The 25,133-nt window shown below is 42.2% G+C and overlaps 1 protein-coding gene and 1 pseudogene across 1 annotated transcript in view; one reads left to right on the top strand and one right to left on the bottom strand.

Annotated features, from left to right (window-relative positions):
- The first annotated feature begins 8 nt into the window (after positions 1-8).
- On the top strand, positions 9-14,507 carry LOC138960273 (uncharacterized; annotated as a pseudogene).
- A 2,405-nt stretch (positions 14,508-16,912) lies between these two features.
- The window catches only part of LOC138955030 (uncharacterized), a 37,862-nt gene continuing 29,641 nt past the window's right edge, over positions 16,913-25,133 (bottom strand). Inside the window, exons 13-17 of the mRNA XM_070326752.1 lie at positions 23,268-23,399; positions 22,246-22,297; positions 21,632-21,885; positions 19,043-21,533; positions 16,913-17,412 (exon numbers count right to left, since the gene is read on the bottom strand). Coding sequence (XP_070182853.1) covers positions 17,399-17,412; positions 19,043-21,533; positions 21,632-21,885; positions 22,246-22,297; positions 23,268-23,399 — 2,943 coding nt within the window. The 3' untranslated portion in view covers positions 16,913-17,398. The remainder of the gene's footprint in view (positions 17,413-19,042; positions 21,534-21,631; positions 21,886-22,245; positions 22,298-23,267; positions 23,400-25,133) is intronic.

Genomic DNA, 25,133 nt, shown 5'->3' with positions numbered 1-25,133 from the left:
CGGAAATCGTCATCGTAATCTGTGCTTCAACACCGGAAGCGTCTGTTGCTTAGAAACTTCCCCCGCTGCGCTCCTGGAAGCGAAACAAGAAAAATGCTGAATTTGATTTGAACTGAAGACAGGTAATTTGTAAGAACCGGTTAATCATTCCGTTCGGAATCAGTTGTTTCCTACATCAAATTCACCAGCAGACAACATTTTTTCAGTTGTTTCAGAGAACATTGTATTGAAATGCTGGTGGAGATCATGTGCCTCTGAGACAAGAGGCTCGTTATCGTACACTGTACGAAGGGAATCGGCTTTTGCAGAGCCATACCGACACTGTTTGTTAACTCTGTTAAGTAGCTGACAAGCGTATGCAGGATATGGCAGCTGAACCGATAAGGTTCATTAGTTTATTAGTTTATATAGGTTCATAAGCAAGTGGGGTGGTTGGGAGGAAGCAGGACAATTTCACATCAACACATGAACGACGACTGACTGACAAGGTACAGAAGATTTTGGCTGACGACTCGCACCCACTCAGACCGGAATTTGACAGTAGACGGACAGACAGGAGCAACAGATTCAGACAACCAACCGCAAGATCCACACGCTACAGAAATTCGTTCATTCCATCTGCAATTCACATCTTCAATTCTCAGGTGGGGCGGTAGATGCTGGTGTTGTCGCTCTGATGCACGGGGTCAGTGTTCTGTATTGTTTCAGTATTGTTGATTTTGTTTTGCATTCTACTCTCTTAATCTTAGACAATATGTGATAACCGGCAAGGTGCTGACTTTCTTTTGTGCATTGTTGATGGTGAATGCATGTTAATTTATTTTTAATATACTTTCTTATGTGATAACCAATGTGCTATATTTTCTCAGGACAAAGAACAAATGTTTATTTTGAATGTTTTATGTATGTTATTATTACGGACACAAACGCTCAGCAATGTAATTTCTCTTTTAGAGATTAATAAAGTTATTGTATTGTATTGTATTGTATTGTACTCACTTGACCACTTTGAAATGTCACCAAAGGTCTAAAAAATTGAAAACACACACCACTTTCATCATCCCTTTTAATAGCACCAAAGTGGAAGGGACTTCTTTTTTTTTCTTTTTTTTTCTCTTCTTTTTGATCTCAGTTGCATGCAGGCTGCTTCAACCCTTTCTTTTTTGCCTTTATTTTTTTATTTTGTTGTTGTTGTTGGTGGGGAGCAATATCCAATCAATCAATCAATCAATGACGCTTATATCGCGCATATTCCGTGGGTACAGTTCTAGGCGCTCTGCAGTGATGCCGTGTGAGATGAAATTTTATACGGCCAGTAGATTGCAGCCATTTTGGCGCATATTTACCTTTCGCTGCCTATTATTCCAAGTCACACGGGTATAGGTAGACAATTATTAACTGTGCCTAAGCAATTTTGCCAGGAAAGACCCTTTTGTCAATCGTGGGATCTTTAACGTGCACACCCAATGTAGTGTACACGGGGGGAGGGTTCGGACACCGAAGAGAGTCTGCACACAAAGTTGACTCTGAAATAAATTTCCGCCGAACCTGGGATCGAACTCACGCTGACAGCGGCCAACTGAATACAAATCCAGCGCGCTACCAACTGAGCTATATCCTTCTTCATTGATCTTTTTTTTCTGCTTTTTGACTCACATGCGAAGCAAAAGTGAGTCTATGTACTCACCCGAGTCGTCCGTCCGTCCATCTCCCCCGTCCGGCCGGCCGGCTGGCCGGCCGGAAAACTTTAACGTTGGATATTTCTTGGACACTATTCAGTCTATCAGTACCAAATTTGGCAAGATGGTGTATGATGACAAGGCCCCAAAAAACATACATAGCATCTTGACCTTGCTTCAAGGTCAAGGTCGCAGGGGCCATAAATGTTGTCTAAAAAACAGCTATTTTTCACATTTTCCCCATTTTCTCTGAAGTTTTTGAGATTCAATACCTCACCTATAATATGATATATAGGGCAAAGTAAGCCCCATCTTTTGATACCAGTTTGGTTTACCTTGCTTCAAGGTAAAGGTCACAGGAGCTCTTCAAAGTTGGATTGTATACATATTTTGAAGTGACCTTGACCCTGAACTATGGACGATAACTGTTTCAAACTTAAAAATTATGTGGGGCACATGTTATGCTTTCATCATGAGACACATTTGGTCACATATGATCAAGGTCAAGGTCACTTTGACCCTTATGAAATGTGACCAAAATAAGGTAGTGAACCACTAAAAGTGACCATATCTCATGGTAGAAAGAGCCAATAAGCACCATTGTACTTCCTATGTCTTGAATTAACAGCTTTGTGTTGCATGACCTTGGATGACCTCACATGTATTTTGGTAGGAAAAATGTGTAAAGCAGTTCTTAGTGTATGATGTCATTGCTAGGTTTAGTTATTTGACCTTGACCCTGAAGGTCAAGGTCATGTTAAGGTCAAGGTCAAGCATGTGAGTCGTATGGGCTTTGCCCTTCTTGTTATTTTAATATCTCTTCTTTGAATATACCTATATCATTACCAATCCTATTTCTAAATATCTTTAAAGCTTTTTAACAACTTTTTTATACAACAATTCCCTCTCTGAAAATCAATACAATATCCAGAGGGGAACCATATCTTTAAATACCAACACACATTTTGGCTATCACAATCAAATAATTCACATAGGAATTTTGTGAATTTTCAAATACGCCCCCAAAAAACTTCCTTTACGGTAATTTTAATAATCATTTTATATTTACAATTCACTTTATCCTCAACGCATTTCCAAATGGACATAATTTTCGGGCAAAAGTAAAAAAAAATTTCAATATAATCAATTTCGTTCTCACAATAAGTACAACAATTACTCGAGGAAATGCCTATTTTATACAATAAAATATTTGTGGGGTAAATATTGTGCAATATTTTCCATTGTAACATTCGCAATCGTTACTATTGACCACTGCTCTTTTTCCGGCCTGAAATCAAATTTATGTTCACAAAATTGAACTATAACCGGATCCACATATTTTTCCTTTGTAATTATTTTGCGACATTGACAGGCTTACTCAAATTCTTTAAACCGTTCAATCCACATACATTTCCACTTGCAGAGCGTAGTGCTACTGCTTTAACTGCTGTACAATAATTTATGGCCCTATATAAAAAGAATCTTGTGGGCTTACATCCAACATAATATTAAAGGGCAAAAACTCATTACCAACAGCTACATCCTTTACTCGACAAACGCCTGCTTTAATCCAATCGTTAAAAAACAGCGTTTGGCCACAATACATTATATCACTGCTGTTCCATAAACACGTATCACTTAAAGGCACAGTAAGCCTCCCGTAAACCATCACAGAGCTCCCCGAGCGTCTACATACAGTAGAAGCATACTTCCATTTGAACGCTCACCGAACGGGAACATCCTGGCTGCTTTCTGTCGAGCGTGAGTAATTTTCAAAGAATTTATTTTCGTGGACTTGGTCCTCTACAACAATGGCGCCTCGTTTTGGTGCTGGACGGCTGTTATGAATATTCAATACCGGAAATCACGCCCGGACAGTAAGCCTCCCGTAAACCATCACAGATACTGTCAGGCTTTTACACACAGTACAAACACCCTTCCATTTGAACGCTCACCAAACGGGAACATCTTAGGTGCCCTACGTAAAGAGCGAGCAATTTTTAAAGAATTAATTTTGCAGATTGTCTCGAACACTTTTTGGACCCATCCTGAACTCAGGTCAAACATGAGTTACTACACTTCGGGTCTCATTCTATCGATGTAAACTGGCGATAGCCGTGGATCGATGATTATCAGAATGTTTTTGGACCGTGGTGCGTTTTTGCGCTAGACCTAACTTTTAAAATCTAAATAATAAATTGACAGCTTGTTACACAAACATTATTTAATCATAAAAGAATTCTTTTTTCATCAAGACAAGATCAGTACAATTCGAAGTTGTGAAAGTTTGAAAAAAGAAAAGCCCGGAAGCAGGGTCACGCAAGGGTCGTAGCAGACGACGGTTTATGCATATCGCCGTTCCTCTCAACAGTCAAAAGCCATCGCTAGAGTTCTTGTGAACCACAGCTGTTTGTTTCGTGCATAAAAACGTACTATTGTAGATAAGCTGACATCGAGTCGCATTCAAATGACTAACTGACGACTACATTGTGAAAAAGGGAAACTGGATCACACGGGTTCACGATGGCTCAGGGGTAAGATAAACCACGCAAAAATAAATTCTTTGAAAATTGTTCGCTCTCTACGGAGGGCACCTAGGATGTTCTCAATCGATGAAAGGGTGTTTGTACTGTGTGTAAAAGCCTGACCGTATCTGTGATGGTTTACGGGAGGCTTACTGTGCCTTTAATAACATTTCTCCACCTACTGCTCTCTGAATCATGTCCTTATCTTTCAACCAACAAATTAAAACTTGTTTCCAAATGCATTTTTAATTAATCCCAATCCTTTAAAAAAATTTACCGTGATGTTAGATTGGAAGCAACACAACCTTTTACCAAGCTTCGAAAACATATGTATCGGTATCTGTTTCCATCTTTCCTGCTTTTCGTTCAATAAATTTGCTGCCCAGGACAACAAACAAGAGGACTGCATATCAATTACATCAATCATTTTTAAACCCCCATCAGGGGCGGGGATGTAGCTCAGTCGGTAGAGCGTTGGATTTGTATCCAGTTGGCCGCTGTCAGCGTGAGTTCGTCCCCACGTTCGGCGAGAGATTTATTTCTCAGAGTCTTCTTTGTGTGCAGACTCTCCTCGGTGTCCGAACACCCCCGTGTGTACACGCAAGCACAAGACCAAGTGCGCACGAAAAAGATCCTGTAATCCATGTCAGAGTTCGGTGGGTCATGGAAACACGAAAATACCCAGCATGATTCCTCCGAAAGCGGCGTATGGCTGAACGGTTATACACGTAAAAGCCGTGGGAGTTTCAGCCCATGAACGAACAAACAAACAAACAATCAAACAAACCCTCATCAGGAAACTCTTGACACATCACTTTTCTTTTAACTTTCTCAAATGCCTTAGTGTTTGAAAATCGTTTTTTCCAAATAAATCTGTAAAACAAAGTATTTATCTCAGTCAAGCCAGGTTTCCCAATTGCTTCGTTTCTGGCCGATTTATGTGGAGCACGTGATGCACACAAAAAATATTGGCGGTCTAGAAGTGTCGTCTGCACAGTGATCGCGGCGGCGCCCGCGGCTTTCTTGACTGCCAAGGACGACCGCGCACGTTGTGATACGTCATTCGTTAGACCTCAATACCTTTTCGGGTATTACCAGTGCTTGCAATGGATAAATAATCTGCGATAACAAAAGGGATTTCACTATGCATATTTTCCCCATGATACTACAATTTCGTTTAAACCATTTCACTATGTTGCGTCGCATATTTTCAATACGGCTTGTCCAGTTTTCTTCAATCTCAGAGACCGATGAGGAGCTACTGAAATGAATTCCCAAAATCTTCACTTTTGTAGTCCACCTTAACCCACACTCATTTGCATAACCATATTTATTATTGCCTAAGGCCATGATTTCAGTTTTTTGTCTATTCATTGCCAAACCAGAGAATTTGGAAAAATAGATAACAAGGGTTAATGCGTTTTTTAACTCATCCATATCGTTCAAAAATAGGGTCACATCATCAGCATATAATAATATCTTAAAGAACATATCATAATTATCATTAGTCTCTTTCGGCAGAGGCAGACCCTTAATTGAACCATCATTTCGAATTTTCAAGGCCAACAATTCTAATGCAAGAATGAAGGCCATCGGTGAAAACGAACAGCCCTGTCTGATACCAGCGTTCAATTCAATACATTCGGCTAACCAGCCCATAAAATTTATACAACTTTCTGATTTATACAATAAAATCTCTACCCATCTTACAAAGAAGGGACTTCATCTTTTAGATTTTTTGCAATTCAGTCTTCCTTCAGACATACTTTGACCAAAAAATCTTTTGAAATATGATCTGTTTGTCAGGTAAATAGACAGTGTAGACACTGTCAATATATATATACCATACACCTTTCTCAGAGCTATTCTATTATAATGATAAATATAGTTAACTAGTGACATATAACTCCTTTTGCCAGATACATTAAAGGAACTGACAACCATGGCTGCAGTGGAAGGTGTGGAGTCAAGGACCTTGTCTCCCCACAGAGCCAAACCTACACAGGCCAGGCCGAGGCACTCTCTCTTTGGCACCGCGCTGGAAAATGTGAAGAAATCAGAGATAGAAGGCATCAGTTTGACAGAGGTCAGAACAGTGGGACAAGGGCGCCAGGAACCTGAACGCTACCCTATCCCTGAACACCTGCAAGGAGAATTATCAGGTGGGATTTTGTTCAGGCAAAAACAAGGGCAACTGTTTGTAGGCTAGTTGCATGAAGGTGTAAACGCAGTCAAGACAGTTTTTAATTTCCCCTGATAAAAAAAAACAAGTCGCGTAAGGCGAAAATACAACATTTAGTCAAGTAGCTGTCGAACTCACAGAATGAAACTGAACGCAATGCCATTTTTCAGCAAGACCGTATACTCGTAGCATCGTCAGTCGACCGCTCATGGCAAAGGCAGTGAAATTGACAAGAAGAGCGGGGTAGTAGTTGCGCTACGAAGGATAGCACGCTTTTCTGTACCTCTCTTTGTTTTAACTTTCTGAGCGTGTTTTTAATCCAAACATATCATATCTATATGTTTTTGGAATAAGGAACCGACAAGGAATAAGATGAAAGTGTTTTTAAATTGATTTCGACAATTTAATTTTGATAATAATTTTTATATATTTAATTTTCAGAGCTTGTTTTTAATCCAAATATAACATATTTATATGTTTTTGGAATCAGAAAATGATGGAGAATAAGATGAACGTAAATTGTGATCGTTTTATAAATTTTATATTTTTTTTTACAATTTTCCGATTTTTAATGACCAAAGTCATTAATTAATTTTTAAGCCACCAAGCTGAAATGCAATACCGAAGTCCGGGCTTCGTCAAAGATTACTTGACCAAAATTTCAACCAATTTGGTTGAAACATGAGAGCGTGACAGTGCCGCCTCAACTTTCACGAAAAGCCGGATATGACGTCATCAAAGACATTTATCAAAAAAATGAAAAAAACGTTCGGGGATATCAATCCCAGGAACTCTCATGCAAAATTTCATAAAGATCGGTCCAGTAGTTTGCTCTGAATCGCTCTACACACACACAGAGACACACACACACACACACACACACACACACACACACACACACACACACACACCACGACCCTCGTCTCGATTCCCCCCTCTACGTTAAAATATTTAGTCAAAACTTGACTAAATATAAAAAGAAACAAGAAAAATACTGTTCTGACTGAAGCAACTGACTTGACCATCCCCCAGGACATGCACAGATATGGCTGTATCTTTTATGAGCCATGTTTGTTTTCTTAGTCATATGAAGATTTATGGAAAGGGAGTTTATCTGTATTCCACCATGAACTGCACATTCACATTCTCAAGTCAAAACAAAGTTATAGCCTCCTTTGGAGTGAACTTTTGACATGTTCTCACTACACTGGCACTGGGGTGAGATTGCTCGTAGAAAAGAAACTCAAGCATATTTGAAGATGTTTATTTGGCATGTCTGTTAGAACAGAACAGAATTTAGTGATCACTTACATCAGTCAGACAAAAATGCTTATCATTAACAGTCATCACTTGTCAGATCTTTGTTATCCCCTGTTTTTCAGCCAGGGCCATGGTGCAGAAGGCTATCAGTGACATCAGTATTCAGAACCAGTCTCTGGTAGAAGCTCAGCAGCAGCTGAAGGAGAAGGAACTGAAAGCCCTGGCCTTCAAGAGTGAAGCTGATGGGAAACCACAGCCAAGGCGCCAGAAACCCAGCTGGCTGACCAAGCAAGACTTGGAGCATTCTGAAGAGATCAACATCGTAGGCCTCAACAAACACGGCAGCTACGATCGCGACAGGTATGGCGCAAAGCCCCCAACCCATAACTACAGCCTCATCGGTGACTTTCTCAGCAAAGGGAACGAGTTCGGTCGGATGCAGAAGTATGAACCTGACCCTGCCCTCCTTGCCTTGAATGAATCAGAGAACAATAACCTTGAGAAGATCCGTCTTGGGATGAATCCTAAAGTTGATCCTGATGTGGAGAAGCCTCTCAAACCAAGGAGTGCGGTGCAGCTCCCTCCAAACATCAGACACCAGTTTGGTAGCAGAGTCTGTGATGCTCTTCTGTCAGATGAGAAGAAAGTGACAGAGACGATGGAGAAGCAGAAAAGGTCAGGACGCTCGGCAAAAGCACGTCTGGAAGTAGACACAAAAGACTATGAGGCCAAAGCCTCAGGAAGTTACTTTGACGTTGGTCACGTGACAAGATACAACGTGTTCCCCGGCCACTCCATGCCCACTATGGACAGCACCACAAAAGCTACACACAGTGACGTGGTGTATCTACGACGTGGGCCGATGCCAAATGAATACCGCGTCATCAAGGATGGATATGGTGAGAATCATCTTTTTTACATACTGTTTTTTTCCAGTGTGATTGTCTGCTGTGTGTACTCCCTTTTGATCTCATAAACTGTGCTGTCACTTGGGAATATTGGTCAACACTTCTTTTAGTCAAGGGGAAAGTCAAGTGAGAAGCTTTCTCTTTGGTTCTCTTGCTTTCCCTAATTAATTGCTATCTTGTTTGCTTGTTAGTGATTTACTGGTCTATTTTCTGGTGTTTTGTCATTCTGTGAATTAAAAGAAACAAATACTTGTATATTTAACTCTTTTCCTCTAAAGCTTGCGTTTCATCAGCTCCAGAGCTCAGTGGCATCTTCCTCACAGAAAAGAACCTTCATTGTTCTGTTGTTAGCACTTTAGCCATATTGTTCATTATTTTGTATGACATTCTGATTCTTTCAGGAATGCTTGACAGTGAACAGTTTTTAACATGTACTGATATTGGTGCTTGACAACTAATTAATATGAAGATGATAAAATCGTTTATTTAACGTCACTCTGTAAAAACATTGGCGACATTTGTCTTAGATTAAAAACACACACAGGCGCGCACACAACCTTTCCCTTTATGTACAGTGGTTCACCACCCTCCCACCCCCCGCACACTCTCGCTAATTATTAGGACAACATTTGAATTTCATCAGCATCTTACAGCTCTTTTCCAAGGGTGTTACCTGTTCATAATTTGGTGATGTGTTTTTATCAACCCAATTTACACTCTAAAATCCCCTACTATTTCTGGTATCAGCATTATGTGCCTTTTCACCACTTCCTCTGTATTTTCTGGTTGTTTTCTAAAGAAGCTCTAAGCCTGAGCAAGACTCCAGCTTCGGGCAAAGTGCATTTGCAGTGGTACTGGGCTGTTAAGCTTAATTTTGCTTTTTATTCTTTTGTAAATTTTAGATGTCAGTGACTTTTAAACAGTTATAATTTGTGATGTCATGACTTAATTATTTATAGATTATAAGTTTTAATCGTCTTGACTTTATCAACAGCTTATACATGTATGTATTTGCTAGTTTGCGCTCTAGCTCTTGTGTAATGGTGTGTGTGTGTGTGTGTGTGTGTGTGTGTGTGTGTGTGTGTGTGTGTGTGCTGTGTGTGTGTGTGTGTGTGTGTGTGTGCTGTGTGTGTCTTGAAATGGAAAAATGGTAAGAAGAAGAGAACCACAGAAAACCACAGCTGTTTTTAGGACACTTTTATTAACCTATTAATTGATACTTTGAAAAAAACAATTATTTTCTTTGATGATATAGTTAACTCTGATAAAAATGTCAATAGCAATTAAAGTTGTACAATATACTTCCCGCTTTCGTTGAAATAATAACTTAGTAGGTTTAGTCTACAACGGAACTTCCTTAAAATAATGGAAGACCCCAATTGCAAGACCACCGCCCGTTCATGACTCTACTTTTCTACATTTTCTGTTGCCAAAGTGTGTAAATTTACTTTCAGTTTAAAGCTCACTCCCACCCCCACCCCCATCCGTTTTATGTCTTGACTTTCTCAGAATTTTTGTTTTAGTTTTTAAAAGGGAGGTTCCACTGTGCAAGGAATCAGTCTTGCTGCTCTGCATACATGCATGTTCCAAGCTGGAAGATGCTGTAACTTTTACCTTCTGCTTTGTTTGTTTTTCAGCCATATGGGCGGAACAGAACCTTGTGCGAGAGAAAATGAAAAAGCAGTGGAATGCACCAAAAACATGAACACTTTGCTTTCCTCTGACCCTTCCATTGTTAATCTTTGCTGGCAAGTCTGCATGCTTTGTGGTGTTGGAATCAGCATTATAAGTATACTATTTGTATAACCAGTGTTACTATTTACATTCCACCTCTTCATTCCATGACGGATGTGTCTTGTTTAAATTAAGAATTTTCCATTCAGTATTTTCACCATGTTTGCCTGTCTTTTACAACTTCTGCTGCAGAGCATTTTAACCAGTTGTGCTTTCCAATGTATACGCCTGTGATAAGAAGATTTGAAAAAAGGAAAGCAGGGAGATTCACTGAACGTGTTTACAAATGTGTCAACAGTTTGCCTTTGAAAGCTACCTCTGACTCAGTTTTGAATGTGTTTAAAACAGACTGCCTAACAATATTTTTTGATTGTTATCAAGGCCCAAGACCTACAGTTTGTAATTACTAATACATGTAGTTAGATAACAGCCTTTTTAAAGCTTTAGCAGTGAATGTTACAAAGAATGTTACCTCAAATTCAGCCTTAATTTTTTTAAATATCACCAATATATCAGCCGTCTGCCTTACAGAGTTGTTTCTTACATTACAGTTCAATTACTCCTCAGTTCATAGACTGAACTTGAATATATATTGCATGTTGACATCAAAACTTGAGCCTGACTGTATGCCTTTAGACTACATGTGTAGGTAATATAACCTTATGTCAGACTTTTTTTGTTATGGCCAAACAATTGTTTTGATACTAAATTTACCAATTAAAGAACTGTATGTGGTACGTACAGTTTTATGATTTTAAATAAAACCTCACTTTTGTTATTGTAAAACAATTAATTTGATATTTCATTTACCATTTAAAGAATTGCATGTGATGTACTTGATTCAATTGTGTCTTTTGCAAATGTGCTAATGCCCTGAATGATGTGAGAAGTATTGAATATTCATTGGGACCACACAGTTTTATAACACAACTTTTTAATGATTTATGGATCTGCAATTTGATAACTTTTAAAAACAAAAAATAGTCATTGTCTTTTTACTTTTAATCAAAATCTAAACTCTCAATCAAATTATTTTGACCACCAGTTACATGTACCCATGGACATGCATTTTTAAGCTTTTGAAAGACAACGGTATTTTGTATGAATGTAAAGGCATGAAATGTTACACAATAAAATATAAATGGCATTGCTAATATTATCCTTTATTATGTTCACAATTAAAAGTGGTTTCATTTAAAGAACTTGAATGTTTTGGACCTCAAATCTCAGTTGCATGGAAGTGCTTTTCCTTGTAAACTGTCTTAATTTGAGAAGAAAAAGTTTCAAATAAACGTTAAAGGCAGTAAGATGTAATTTTATTTCCAGGTTGTAGACAGATAAAGGAAGCACGTCAAATGATCCATCAAGCAGTAATGACTCTCTCTAACACACAAATAAATATACCACACACCTAAACATACATGACCCCTCTCCCATACACACACACACACACACACATATGCATACACGCATACAGACACATGCATGCATGCACACACCCACAGACACACATGCATGCATGCACACACACCTGTTAAGAATACATACAGAGCAAGCACATTATTGAATCACACCCACACACACGCCACATATACTTGATACACAGACATAGATGGAAGCACACACACACACACGCCACATATACTTGATACACAGACAGAGATGGAAGCGCACACACACGTGCGCGCACACGTATGCTAACACACACTGACACACGCACACGTGCGCGGGGACGTATACTTACTTACACACACACAAACACACATGCACAAACAAAACAAGTCGCGCAAGGCGAAATTACTACATTTAGTCAAGCTGTGGAACTCACAGAATGAAACTGAACGCACTGCATTTTTTCACAATGACCGTAGTCCGCCGCTCGTGCAAAACGCAGTGAAACTGACGAGCCTGTTCAGCGCGGTAGTGGTTTCGCTGTGCTGCATAGCACGCTTTTCTGTACCTCTCTTCGTTTTAACTTTCTGAGCGTGTGTATAATCCAAACATATCATATCTATATGTTTTTGGAATCAGGAACCGACAAGGAATAAGATGAAATTGTTTTTAAATCGATTTCGGAAATATAATTTTGATCATAATTTTTATATTTTTAATTTTCAGAGCTTGTTTTTAATCCGAATATAACATATTTATATGTTTTTGGAATCAGAAAATGACGAAGAATAAGATGAACGTAAATTTGGATCGTTTCATAAAAAAATTTAATTACAATTTTCAGATTTTTAATGACCAAAGTCATTAATTAATTTTTAAGCCACCAAGCTGAAATGCAATACCAAAGTCCGGCCTTCGTCGAAGATTGCTTGACCAAAATGTCAATCAATTTTATTGAAAAATGAGGGTGTGACAGTGCCGCCTCAACTTTTACAAAAAGCCGGATATGACGTCATCAAAGACATTTATCGAAAAAAAGTCTGGGGATATCATACCCAGGAACTCTCATGTAAAATGTCACAAAGATCGGTCCAGTAGTTTACTCTGAATCGCTCTACACACACACACACACACACACACACCACGACCCTCGTCTCGATTCCCCCTCTATGTTAAAACATTTAGTCAAAACTTGACTAAATGTAACAACAACAACGAACCCAATAATCCAAACAACAGGCTATACTCATAGCTCAGCTTCTCACATTTCTGGCTATACTGTCTATGCTATACTCACATTGCTTTTCCTCCTCTTTCCAGTAATATGGAGAGAACAGTTCGTGCTGAGGAAGCGTCAGGAACAGCTATGGTCCAACTTCTTCTCCACACAGCCCAAATTCGCCACCAGCTGGGATCGCAACCAATCTCGCCCCACCACCCAGCAAGTGACGGCGCAGAACAAACCCAAACCCAAACTCAAACCTAAACCCAAAAGCAAACCTAAGGAAAAGATAGCGCCGCTGAGACAGAAAAAGCCAACCCAGAGCCGCTGTTTGAAGATGTGGTGTTTGAAACCCCGCCCGTCACCCCTCCCCCCAAACCCCCATCACCGGCCAATCTCCCGGCTTCATTTGAGAAGGATGAAAAGTTTTGGGCAATGTATGACAAAAAGTAAAGCGCCGCGGGGCACAATAATAAACACGGTTGTATTATAGTGCATTTACTGGCCGATCCGTAGATAGTGATAACAGTGTATTATAGTGCATTTATTGGCCGATCCGTAGATAGTGATAACAGTGTATTATAGTGCATTTATTGGCCGATCCGTAGATAGTGATAACAGTGTATTATAGTGCATTTATTGGCCGATCCGTAGATAGTGATAACAGTTCCGGATTTGCACTGAAGAGGCAAAAGACATCTCATGTTTATACCCGTGTAACTGTTAGAAAATTTTATTTTCAGGTCGTCTAATACCATGGGAATGTTATTGGCTCTCTTCATTTTCGCTCGGCGGCAGACGCTAAACATCGGATTTCTGAGAGAAAAACACGAGTTTTTCAAGCCAAACATGCTCAATGACCCATTATTTGAAGTAATTTGAAACCTTATGACATATGTTTCCATATGAATGACAATCGACACGTATAAAGAACGAACACGTCCCTTTTGCTAGAAAAGGAATGATGTTATAAAATGCGTCGATAAAGCTCTGTTTGGGTTGAGAACATGTTTCTTTGGTCGGAAAATGCAACCAACGTCTAGCGTGTGCCGAAATAAAAAGAAATATGCAGATAATATCAGTTGAACTATGATAAGAAAGTTCGTGACAGATTTTTTTTTACTTGACATAACCTTTTCTCTTCGAGGTACAGAAATTGTGTTGTTTTGTTAATCCAAAAAGTCACTGTCCACAGCTAAAAAAAATGTTCACACCGATAATACATGATAAAGAAGGATTCTTTGTGCCCGGCTACGTGCTACAGTTGGAGATGGAAGTTCACCAAAAATTGGGACCATACTAACAAAAATACGGTGGGTGCAATAGTCGCCCCCATTTTTTCAGCAAACGCCACCCAAGGCCGCTTTGGACGGGTAGAAATTCTGTACTTTCCAAGTCTATTTGTGTGTGGTTGTTCAAGACTATGGATAAAGCTCGCGTGAGAAGATTACGTCACGGTCAAAAGTCTTTGACGTCAATTATTGCATCATGACGTCATGCCTCCCTGTAGTCTTTCTCTCTCGCGCAGTGTGTGTGTTTGTGTTCATTTTGAGCACATGTGTTAGTGTTACTGTGTGTGTGTGTGTGTGTGTGTGTGTGTGTGTGTGTGTGTGTGTATTTGTGTGTGTGTGTGTGTGTGTGTGTGTGTGCGTGCGCACGCGTGCTTGAGTCTGTACTCGTATGTGTGTGAGTGTGTGTGTGTGTGTGTGCGCGCACGCGTGCATGAGTCTGTACTCGTGTGTGTGTGAGTGTGTGTGTGGGCATAAGTGTATGTGTGTGCGTGTATGTGTGTTTGTTTGTAAAGGTGTGTATGTCCGTCTGTCCATATGTGCGTATGGGTGTGTGTTTTGTGTGTATGAAGTTTTTGTGAGAGAGTGAGTGAGTGCGTGTGAGTGAGTGTGTGTATGTGTGTGTGTGACTTGGGGTGTGTGACGGTGTGTGTGTGTGTGCGTGGGTGTGTGTGTGTGTGTTTGAGAGAGAGAGAGAGTGTGTGTGTGTGTGTTTGAATATGTTTGTGTGTATGTTTGTGTGTGTCTGAGTTTGTGTGTGTGTATGAGTGTGTACGATATGGTGTTTGTTTGTAAAGCAGGGCCGGACCAAATGAGTTGTAAGGGGGGGGGGGGGGGGGTTCCTCCTTTTTTGGGGGGGGCAAATCAGCGAATTATTTTAAAAAAAGATTAAAAAAAAACCCACTCAAAGCAAGGTACATGCTTTTTCCAGGGGTGGGGTTCCGGAACCCCTGGACCCCCCCCCCCCCCCCCCTGGGTCCGGCCCTGTAAAGGTGTGTGTGTTCGACTGTCTATGTGCGTATTTGTTTGTTTGTTTGCTTAACGCCCAGCCGACCACGAAGGGCCATATCAGGGCGGTGCTGCTTTGACATATAACGTGCGCCACACACAAGACAAAAGTCGCAGCACAGGCTTCATGTCTCACCCAGTCACAGTATTCTGACACCGGACCAACCAGTCCCAGCACTAACCCCATAATGCCAGACGCCAGGCGGAGCAGCCACTAGATTGCCAATTTTAAAGTCTTAGGTATGACCCGGCCGGGGTTCGAACCCACGACCTCCCGATCACGGGGCGGACGCCTTACCACTAGGCCAACCGTGCCGGTCTATGTGCATATGAGTGTGTGTTTTGTGTGTATGAGATTCGTGTGAGTCAATGTGTGTGTGTGTGTGTGTGTGTGTGTGTGTGTGCGTGCGTATGTACAGTGTGTGTGTGTGTGGGTGTGTGTCTGTTTGTATAAGAGAGAAAGAGAGAGAGAGTGGGTGGGTGTGTGTATGTGCGTGTGCGTAAGTGTATGTTGAGTGTATGTGTGTTTGTTTGCAAAGGTGTTTATGTCCGTCTGTCTATATGTGCGTATGGGGGTGTGTTTTGTGTGTATGAAGTGTGTGTGAGAGAGTGAGTGAGTGCGTGTGAGTGAGTGTGTACGTGTGTAACTTGGGGGGGGGGGGTGTGCGTGTGCGTGTGTGTGTGTGTGTGTGCGTGTGTGTGTGTGTGTTTGAGAGAGAGAAAGAGAGAGAGTAAGAGAGAAGTTTGTCTTTCGCTGGGGTATGCAGTGCCTTGGCGTTGCACATCTACTTAATTGTTATGGTTTAATTTCTTTTTCTCTCTCAAAAGTGGGAGGGTGATGAGTATGAGATGAGTGATGGTGGTGTGAAAAGGTTTGGGGGGGGGGGGGGGGGGCAAGTTTGGTTTTGAGATATTCTTAGGATTGAATAACTAAATTAATTGATATGTCAGGTCGGACGAGTATTAAGTTTGGGGCAATTATATATAGTAGGAACAATAGGGGAGGGTCCTATGTAATGGGACATGACGAAGGGGTATCGTATAAAGCATTTGCTTTTCTTTTTACTTTTCTGTCGGGTATTTTTTTTTTAACAATTTCTTTCGTGTGTGTGTGTGTGTGTGTGTGTGTGTGTGTGTGTGTGTGTGTGTAATTTTTCATTCGGAATCCCCCCCCTCACACACACACACAAACACCAAACCAATCCCTCTGCCAATAAAAAAAACACATCACCAAACACACACACACACACTCACACACACACACACACACACACACACACACACACACACACACACACACACACACACACACACACACACACACACACACACACACACAACCACAGATAGAAACACACACTCACGCATGTACACAAACACACCGACACACGCACGCACGTATGCAATGATAAAACTCGGCCCAACAAATATTGCACCTGTTTTCGTACCCCAACAAAAACGCTCATTTCTGTATCATTTCAGTCAATTATATGCCATTAAAGGCCTCCAACGTGGCTATCTGGCACACTGTTCGGATCACCGATTTCTTTTACAGGGGTCACGTGACCGCCGGCGAAATAAGGGTACCCCAAAATCGATCTGACAAAAACGTTAGGATACCAATTAAAAAAAACTACGAAAATTCAGAATTGGCACAGCAACGGGAAATAATGTTTTTGATTGGGTACGACAATGGGTGCATTTGTTTTTTTTGCCGAGTTCACATCTTTGTAAAGCAGGGTAGATCATGAAGTCAAATGGATTCAAACAAGATTTCCATGCGTGAATTTTATAAAGCATACACATAACCAATCCTTTTGATTCAGTAGTCCACTCGTGTACAAAGGCTATCAATCATTTCTACATCATCTGTTTCATCTGTGTCATTTATGATGTTGGATAGGCGAAAAAGATTAAGTTCGAAAATACGAGACAATAAGACCAAAACGGGCATCTCTGGTCTCTAGATTTGAAACTGTGAGAAATGAAAAACAATTGCATCTCGTGAAGTAGTAGCTGAACAATAATCCCGTGTTCACATAAACTCAAAAGTTAAAAAGTATCTGAAACCGCGTTTGCGTCCTCTCGAAGTGCATATACTAAATGTGGTCAAGAATAAGATCAAGATGTAAAACCTAACCACTAAGCAAGCAGTGGGGACCGGTGAACAAAACGAAACTCTCCGTTCGTAGTAACACGTCAATCGGCGACACCTGAAAAAGTCAATTGCAGTTGAAAATGGAAGAAATTCTGTTGCTGAACTTGGACATACTAAAATAATTACAAAATGGCTACGTTGCCGGTACCAGCAAAATAACGATATGTTACGGTAGAGGCTATTTTGCCGGTAGAGGCTACGTTGCCGGTACCGGCAAAATAGCCATTGCGAAATAATTAATACATGTTAAAAAACACACTTAAAAAAACACACCGTCAACTACGGAAAGAAACCAGCAAACAAACATAAGGAACCGACATATATAGGGCCTCAGATTGCTTCCAAAGTTATACCACAAGATTTAAATAATGCTACCGCGCACGAGGACTGACTTCACTTCGCAAAAGAAAGCGTTTAATACGCTTAATCAAAGGTCGTAGACTTGGCAAAGAAAGTGTTGGGTGGGTTGGGTTACTTCCAATGAGTTTGTGTCCTTGTTTGTGAACGTGATGCTAGTTACAAGGCGGCCGCGTCACAAAAGTCGCTAGTCGTCTTGCCGACACAGAGGCGGCGCTTGTCAACTACATTTTGTCTCCAACACCAGAACGATGCAGCGCCCTGAAGCGCATTCACTCACTTTGATTTAATTAATCATCTTACCTGTGGAGCCTTTTCGAGCCAATCTAGTTTAAGGTACAGTGGATTCCCCGGATACTTTAGATTCGTCAAATTTGCCAGAAACTCCAGTCAAACGGTCAAATAAATAGTATCCCTTTTAATAATAAACAAGTCGCGTAAGGCGAAAATACAATATTTAGTCAAGTAGCTGTCGAACTCACAGAATGAAACTGAACGCAATGCAACGCAGCAAGACCGTATACTCGTGGTCCACCGCTCACGGCATAGGCAGTGAAATTGACAAGAAGAGCGGGGTAGTGGTTACGCTATGCTGCATAGCACGCTTTTCTGTACCTCTCTTCGTTTTAACTTTCTGAGCGTGTTTTTAATCCAAACATATCATATCTATATATTTTTGGAATCAGGAACCGACAAGGAATAAGATGAAAGTGTTTTTAAATTGATTTCGAAAAAAAAAATTTGATAATAATTTTTATATATTTAATTTTCAGAGCTTGTTTTTAATCCGAATATAACATATTTATATGTTTTTGGAATCAGCAAATGATGGAGAATAAGATAAACGTAAATTTGGATCGTTTTATAATTTTTTATTTTTTTTTACAATTTTCAGATTTTTAATGACCAAAGTCATTAATTAATTTTTAAGCCACCAAGCTGAAATGCAATACCGAACCCCGGGCTTCGTCGAAGAGTACTTGACCAAAATTTCAACCAATTTGGTTGAAAAATGAGGGCGTGACAGTGCCGCCTCAACTTTCACGAAAAGCCGGATATGACGTCATCAAAGACATTTATCAAAAAAATGAAAAAAACGTTCCGAGATTTCATACCCAGGAACTCTCATGTCAAATTTCATAAAGATCGGTCCTGTAGTTTAGTCTGAATCGCTCTACACACACACACACACACACGCACGCACACACATACGCACATACACCACGACCCTCGTTTCGATTCCCCCTCGATGTTAAAATATTTAGTCAAAACTTGACTAAATATAAAAAGCTCATTCTTAAACTCATCCTTAAAAACAGACAACTTACCGCCTCTTCTGTGGTTGGATTTGTAGCCGGAGATGACGGGGAGGTTGGGGAAGTGGGAGAAGTAGGAGAGGTCGGGGAAGTAGGAGAAGTTGGTGAAGCAGGAGAGGTAGGTGAAGTAGCAGAGGTCGGGGAAGTAGGAGAGGTTGGTGAAGTATGAGAGGTCGGTGAAGTAGGAGAAGTGGGTGAAGTAGGAGAGGTCGGGGAAGTAGGAGAGGTTGGGGAAGTAGGAGAGGTCGGGGAAGTAGGAGAGGTCGGCGAAGTAGGAGAGGTCGGCGAAGTAGGAGAAGTAGGCGAAGTGGGTGAAGTAGGTGAAGTAGGAGAGGTTGGTGAAGTAGGAGAGGTCGGTGAAGTAGGAGAAGTAGGTGAAGTAGGAGAGGTCGGGGAAGTAGGAGAGGTTGGTGAAGTAGGAGAGGTCGGCGAAGTAGGAGAAGTGGGTGAAGTAGGAGAGGTCGGGGAAGTAGGAGAGGTCGGGGAAGTAGGAGAGGTCGGTGAAGTAGGAGAAGTGGGTGAAGTAGGAGAGGTCGGTGAAGTAAGAGAAGTAGGAGAAGTGGGTGAAGTAGGAGAGGTCGGGGAAGTAGGAGAGGTCGGAGAAGTAGGAGAGGTCGGTGAAGTAGGAGAAGTGGGTGAAGTAGGTGAAGTAGGAGAGGTCGGGGAAGTAGGAGAGGTTGGGGAAGTAGGAGAAGTGGGTGAAGTAGGAGAGGTCGGCGAAGTAGGAGAGGTCGGTGAAGTAGGAGAAGTGGGTGAAGTAGGAGAGGTCGGGGAAGTGGGTGAAGTAGGTGAAGTAGGAGAGGTCGGCGAAGTAGGAGAGGTCGGTGAAGTAGGAGAAGTAGGTAAAGTAGGAGAGGTCGGCGAAGTAGGAGAGGTCGGCGAAGTAGGAGAAGTGGGTGAAGTAGGAGAGGTCGGTGAAGTAGGAGAGGTCGGTGAAGTAGGAGAAGTAGTTGAAGTAGGAGAGGTCGGTGAAGTAGGAGAGGTCGGTGAAGTAGGAGAGGTTGGGGAAGTAGGAGAGGTTGGGGAAGTAGGAGAGGTTGGAGAAGTAGGAGAGGTCGGTGAAGTAGGAGAGGTTGGGGAAGTAGGAGAAGTGGGTGAAGTAGGAGAGGTCGGGGAAGTAGGAGAAGTAGGTAAAGTAGGAGAGGTCGGCGAAGTAGGAGAAGTGGGTGAAGTAGGAGAGGTCGGTGAAGTAGGAGAAGTGGGTGAAGTAGGAGAGGTCGGAGAAGTGGGTGAAGTAGGAGAGGTCGGGGAAGTAGGAGAGGTTGGTGAAGTAGGAGAGGTCGGTGAAGTAGGAGAAGTGGGTGAAGTAGGAGAGGTCGGTGAAGTAGGAGAGGTCGGGGAAGTAGGAGAGGTTGGTGAAGTAGTGGAGGTTGGTGAAGTAGGAGAAGTGGGTGAAGTAGGAGAGGTCGGGAAAGTAGGAGAGGTTGGGGAAGTAGGAGAAGTGGGTGAAGTAGGAGAGGTTGGTGAAGTAGGAGAAGTAGGTAAAGTAGGAGAGGTCGGCGAAGTAGGAGAGGTCGGTGAAGTAGGAGAAGTGGGTGAAGTAGGAGAGGTCGGTGAAGTAGGTGAAGTAGGAGAGGTCGGTGAAGTAGGCGAAGTAGTTGAAGTAGGAGAGGTTGGAGAAGTAGGAGAGGTCGGTGAAGTAGGAGAGGTTGGGGAAGTAGGAGAAGTGGGTGAAGTAGGAGAGGTTGGGGAAGTAGGAGAGGTTGGGGAAGTAGGAGAGGTCGGTGAAGTAGGAGAGGTCGGGGAAGTAGGAGAGGTTGGTGAAGTATGAGAGGTCGGTGAAGTAGGAGAAGTGGGTGAAGTAGGAGAGGTCGGGGAAGTAGGAGAAGTAGGTAAAGTAGGAGAGGTCGGCGAAGTAGGAGAAGTGGGTGAAGTAGGAGAGGTCGGTGAAGTAGGAGAAGTGGGTGAAGTAGGAGAGGTCGGAGAAGTGGGTGAAGTAGGAGAGGTCGGGGAAGTAGGAGAGGTTGGTGAAGTAAGAGAGGTCGGTGAAGTAGGCGAAGTAGGAGAAGTGGGTGAAGTAGGAGAGGTCGGTGAAGTAGGAGAGGTCGGGGAAGTAGGAGAGGTTGGTGAAGTAGTGGAGGTTGGTGAAGTAGGAGAAGTGGGTGAAGTAGGAGAGGTCGGGGAAGTAGGAGAGGTTGGGGAAGTAGGAGAAGTGGGTGAAGTAGGAGAGGTTGGTGAAGTAGGAGAGGTCGGTGAAGTAGGAGAAGTGGGTGAAGTAGGAGAGGTCGGGGAAGTAGGAGAGGTTGGTGAAGTAGGAGAAGTGGGTGAAGTAGGAGAGGTCGGGGAAGTAGGAGAGGTTGGGGAAGTAGGAGAAGTTGGGGAAGTAGGAGAAGTGGGTGAAGTAGGAGAGGTCGGCGAAGTAGGAGAGGTCGGTGAAGTAGGAGAAGTAAGAGAAGTGGGTGAAGTAGGAGAGGTCGGGGAAGTAGGAGAGGTTGGTGAAGTAGGAGAAGTTGGGGAAGTAGGAGAAGTGGGTGAAGTAGGAGAAGTCGGGGAAGTAGGAGATCTTGGGGAAGTAGGAGAAGTGGGTGAAGTAGGAGAGGTCGGTGAAGTAGGGGAGGTCGGTGAAGTAGGAGAAGTAGGCGAAGTGGGTGAAGTAGGTGAAGTAGGAGAGGTCGGTGAAGTAGGAGAAGTAGTTAAAGTAGGAGAGGTCGGTGAAGTAGGAGAGGTCGGTGAAGTAGGAGAGGTCGGGGAAGTAGGAGAAGCGACACCATTCCGAGTGCGTGGCAAGGTCAGGCCGTCAGCCAGGGCACAGGTCTCGCAGCATGCAGAGCGAAGACCAGTCGAGGTGCACTGTCCGCGAGCAGCTAATGCGGCACAGTTGCCCACAGTCGGGTCATCTCCGGCAGGGCAGTCGTCTGGCGAAAGCAAGTATAGTGAGTATGAAGCCCCATAAAGCCAATCTTTACCCACGTCTACACCTTTTACGCAACCTAACTAAGCCCCCCCCCCTCCCCCCCCCCCCCCCCCACCACCACCGCCCCATACCGCCGCCTCCCTTTTCACTGAAAAACTTGACCAATGTGAAAAATTGGATGGCATGATGCTAAGTGAATTGGTTTAAACAAAACTTTATTCAATTTTAATCATGACAAGAACAATGCATGGATGATTACATACTCAAGCATATAATGCTTATTTTAAGCAATCATAGTAATTACAAAACAAAGGTTAGCATGCTAAGTGAATTGATAATATACCTTTCAACACGAACTTACCAAATCTTGCCGGGGCAGCAGCGTTCGACGTACAGACTCCACGGATACACCACTGGCAAAGACAAGAAGAAACAGTTGTCAACGTCAACTACAAAAGATCTAACAAGCCTTTTTGACCGTGTGCACATGCCCGTCGATCTAGATGCTTTACCGCGCTCGTAGCAACTTTTTATCTTTGCGTTTTTCTATTTTTGTCGCTTCCTTAAACAAATCCTTTGCATAAGTGTTTGATTGACAGACATGTTACCGTCATCGTCTTTGTTTTGGGGTCTTTTTCTTTGTCTTTCTCCAACTGTTGAGTCAATATTTGACTGAACGTACAACTTGTATTGTGTGCTTGTGCGTGCGTGCGCGCGCACGCGCGCGCGCGTGTGTGTGTGTGTGTGTGTGTGGTGTTAATATGTGTGTGTGTGTGTGTGTGTGTGTGTGTGAATACTCCCAGATGTGGCGACTGCATTTTACTATTTGGAAATAATGAGTAGCCCGGTCCAGTTTATTGGATTGCATAAGCTTGTTAATTAAAGTATTAATACAAATTATGCCTGAAATTTAAATTCCAATAACAAATACAACGTTGGTTTTCTTGCATTCTTCATTTTTTTCTTAATCCAAACATATTATATAGAAAATTACGTTACCTTTTAATTGGAAATGATAATACATTGTTTATGCAAATTATATTCACAGTATGTTTATTTTACCAAGATCAGTCAATGCCGTCTCGGCCAGCCCAAGATTTGCTAGTGTTGGTGAAAGGTGATTCGACGTTTCAATCCGTAGTATTTATATTATTAGGCCAACAAATTCCCTTAATGTTTTCATATCGCTGTACGCGACTTGTTACATTTGTTCAAACGTAAGTGGAACAAAACCTATGGGGGGTTAAGTTAATGTTGTCTTGTTTGGTTCTGTTTTGCCTTTTGCTGTTTTTCATACAAGGGGCGGTTGCCATGGGTGGGGTAGGGATGGGGGAATATCCTTAGATCTCCTTAGCCTATCAGTAAACAAACACAAAAAATTACCTTTTGGTTGCCACATGAAGTGAAGTCGAGGGCAAATGTTGAAGTACATGTGTTTGCATTGCCGGGTACTGCACAATACATCTGGTAGCACATGACGCTCTCAACGTCTATGTTGTTGAACGTGTACAAAGTCTGAATGAAAGTCAAAAAGAAAATGATGGGTAACGATCGAGAGGATTTCACTGTTCGCAAGAACAACAACAACAACAACAATACAACAACAACAACAACAACAACAACAATACAACAACAACAACAACACATTTATATAATTACTAGATGATTACCCGCTTCGCCGGGTACCGGCTTCGCCGGGAAGAAGTAGAGCCGAATACCAGGGTGCGCCTGGGATCCGGCTTTGCCGGGTCAAAACACTGGAGACCTTCTAAAAATAGTAACGTGCAGTGACCTTCTAAAAATAGTAACGTAGTAACGGGAATATGGATTGACGCCACACGAAGGAAGGGAGATAAACGCAAAACACTGGAGAAGATAATGAAGAGTTACTGGGAATGGTGAAATGAACAGAAAAACCAAAATCGGTTCAGCGCTGCGCGCTGAGAGCACGTGTTGAAAATCTCATCGACCAGGTTGTGTCCGGGGTCTAGCTGAATATGCCCACCAAATTTGAAGCAGATCCATCGAGAACTTTGGCCGTGCATCCCGAACAGACACACAGACACACAGACACAAGTCGTATATATCTATAGATGTAACGAACTGAATTCAATGCAGGTTCTTTCAAAGCTACTGAATAGTTGCAATAGATCAGTTTGTTTCGAGCTGTTGGTGTAATCGTGTTTAATTTACGGCGAATGGGGTCGAATTAGGGGGGCCTGGTAGCTTACCTGGTACAATGGAACCCCCTTGTAAGACCTAAACAAAATCAGACAAAATCAGGTCTTAAACACGTCGCGTAAGGCGAAATACCAACATTTAGTCAAGTTGTCGAACTCACAGAATGAAACTAAACGCACTGCATTTTTTCACCAAGACCGCAGAAAGTTAAAAATAGCGCGCTTTCGGCTGTTACACGCTCTATACTACTGCGCTATACTGGCTTGTCACTTCAAGGGATTAGTGCTTTTCACGTGAATTCTGTCAGTGCTTTCGCGGGGTATCAGCAGAGCCATTAGCAAAACATACCAAAAGCTCATCGGTCGGCGGTGGTGGTGTGGTGAAGGAACCAATCGCTGCACAGGGCTACTGGCCTTTATGCAAATTAACTGATCAAGTTGCTTCTTTACTACTACCGGGTTTTCCCGTTAACTGTCAAAACTGCATAGCTCTAGCTGTGATCATAGATATCCCTTCCGTCTGTATAGATCTATGCTGTGATAGCTCGCTGTTTCACAGCAGAAAAGGGGTACGGTACTGATTTAAATTACCCTTCACTGAGTCGCTAGTTCACACGGTGCCAGCTCTTGAAGTAGCTCAGATCAATTAAGATCACAACCAAAATAAAGGTAATGTATATTAAAACGCACAAACCTCTTTGCCTAGATCACAGAGCGAGGACGAAGATGCGTTTGTAATAAACTAGCGGTTTTCAAGACGGACTTTCAATGGGAGACCGAGTTTTGCCTGTGTTATATAGTGCCAAAAATAGCAAGGAAATTTCCAAGACTCGCGAACACTCTGCTATGTTTGCTTTTTTAAATCGGCGTCCGAGATTCGCATGTGTCAGAAGGCGTACGCTTGCGGATTCGGCGGAAGTTCAAACACTGACTAGACATGAAATCATTACGACAAAGACTGTGCAGGATTGTGCTAATGTCGTTTATTAGCCCTTTGCAGCGCTTGTTTTTGTTTTAGTGTGACCGAATTTTGACGTGACGGACCCACCACCACCGCCGACCCACTACC

This window comes from Littorina saxatilis, linkage group LG2 (assembly GCF_037325665.1).
Source record: "Littorina saxatilis isolate snail1 linkage group LG2, US_GU_Lsax_2.0, whole genome shotgun sequence".
Lineage (NCBI taxonomy): Eukaryota > Metazoa > Mollusca > Gastropoda > Littorinimorpha > Littorinidae > Littorina > Littorina saxatilis.
The sequence above is the reverse complement of the archived record's forward strand: the minus strand, read 5'-3'. Positions and strand labels throughout refer to the sequence as shown.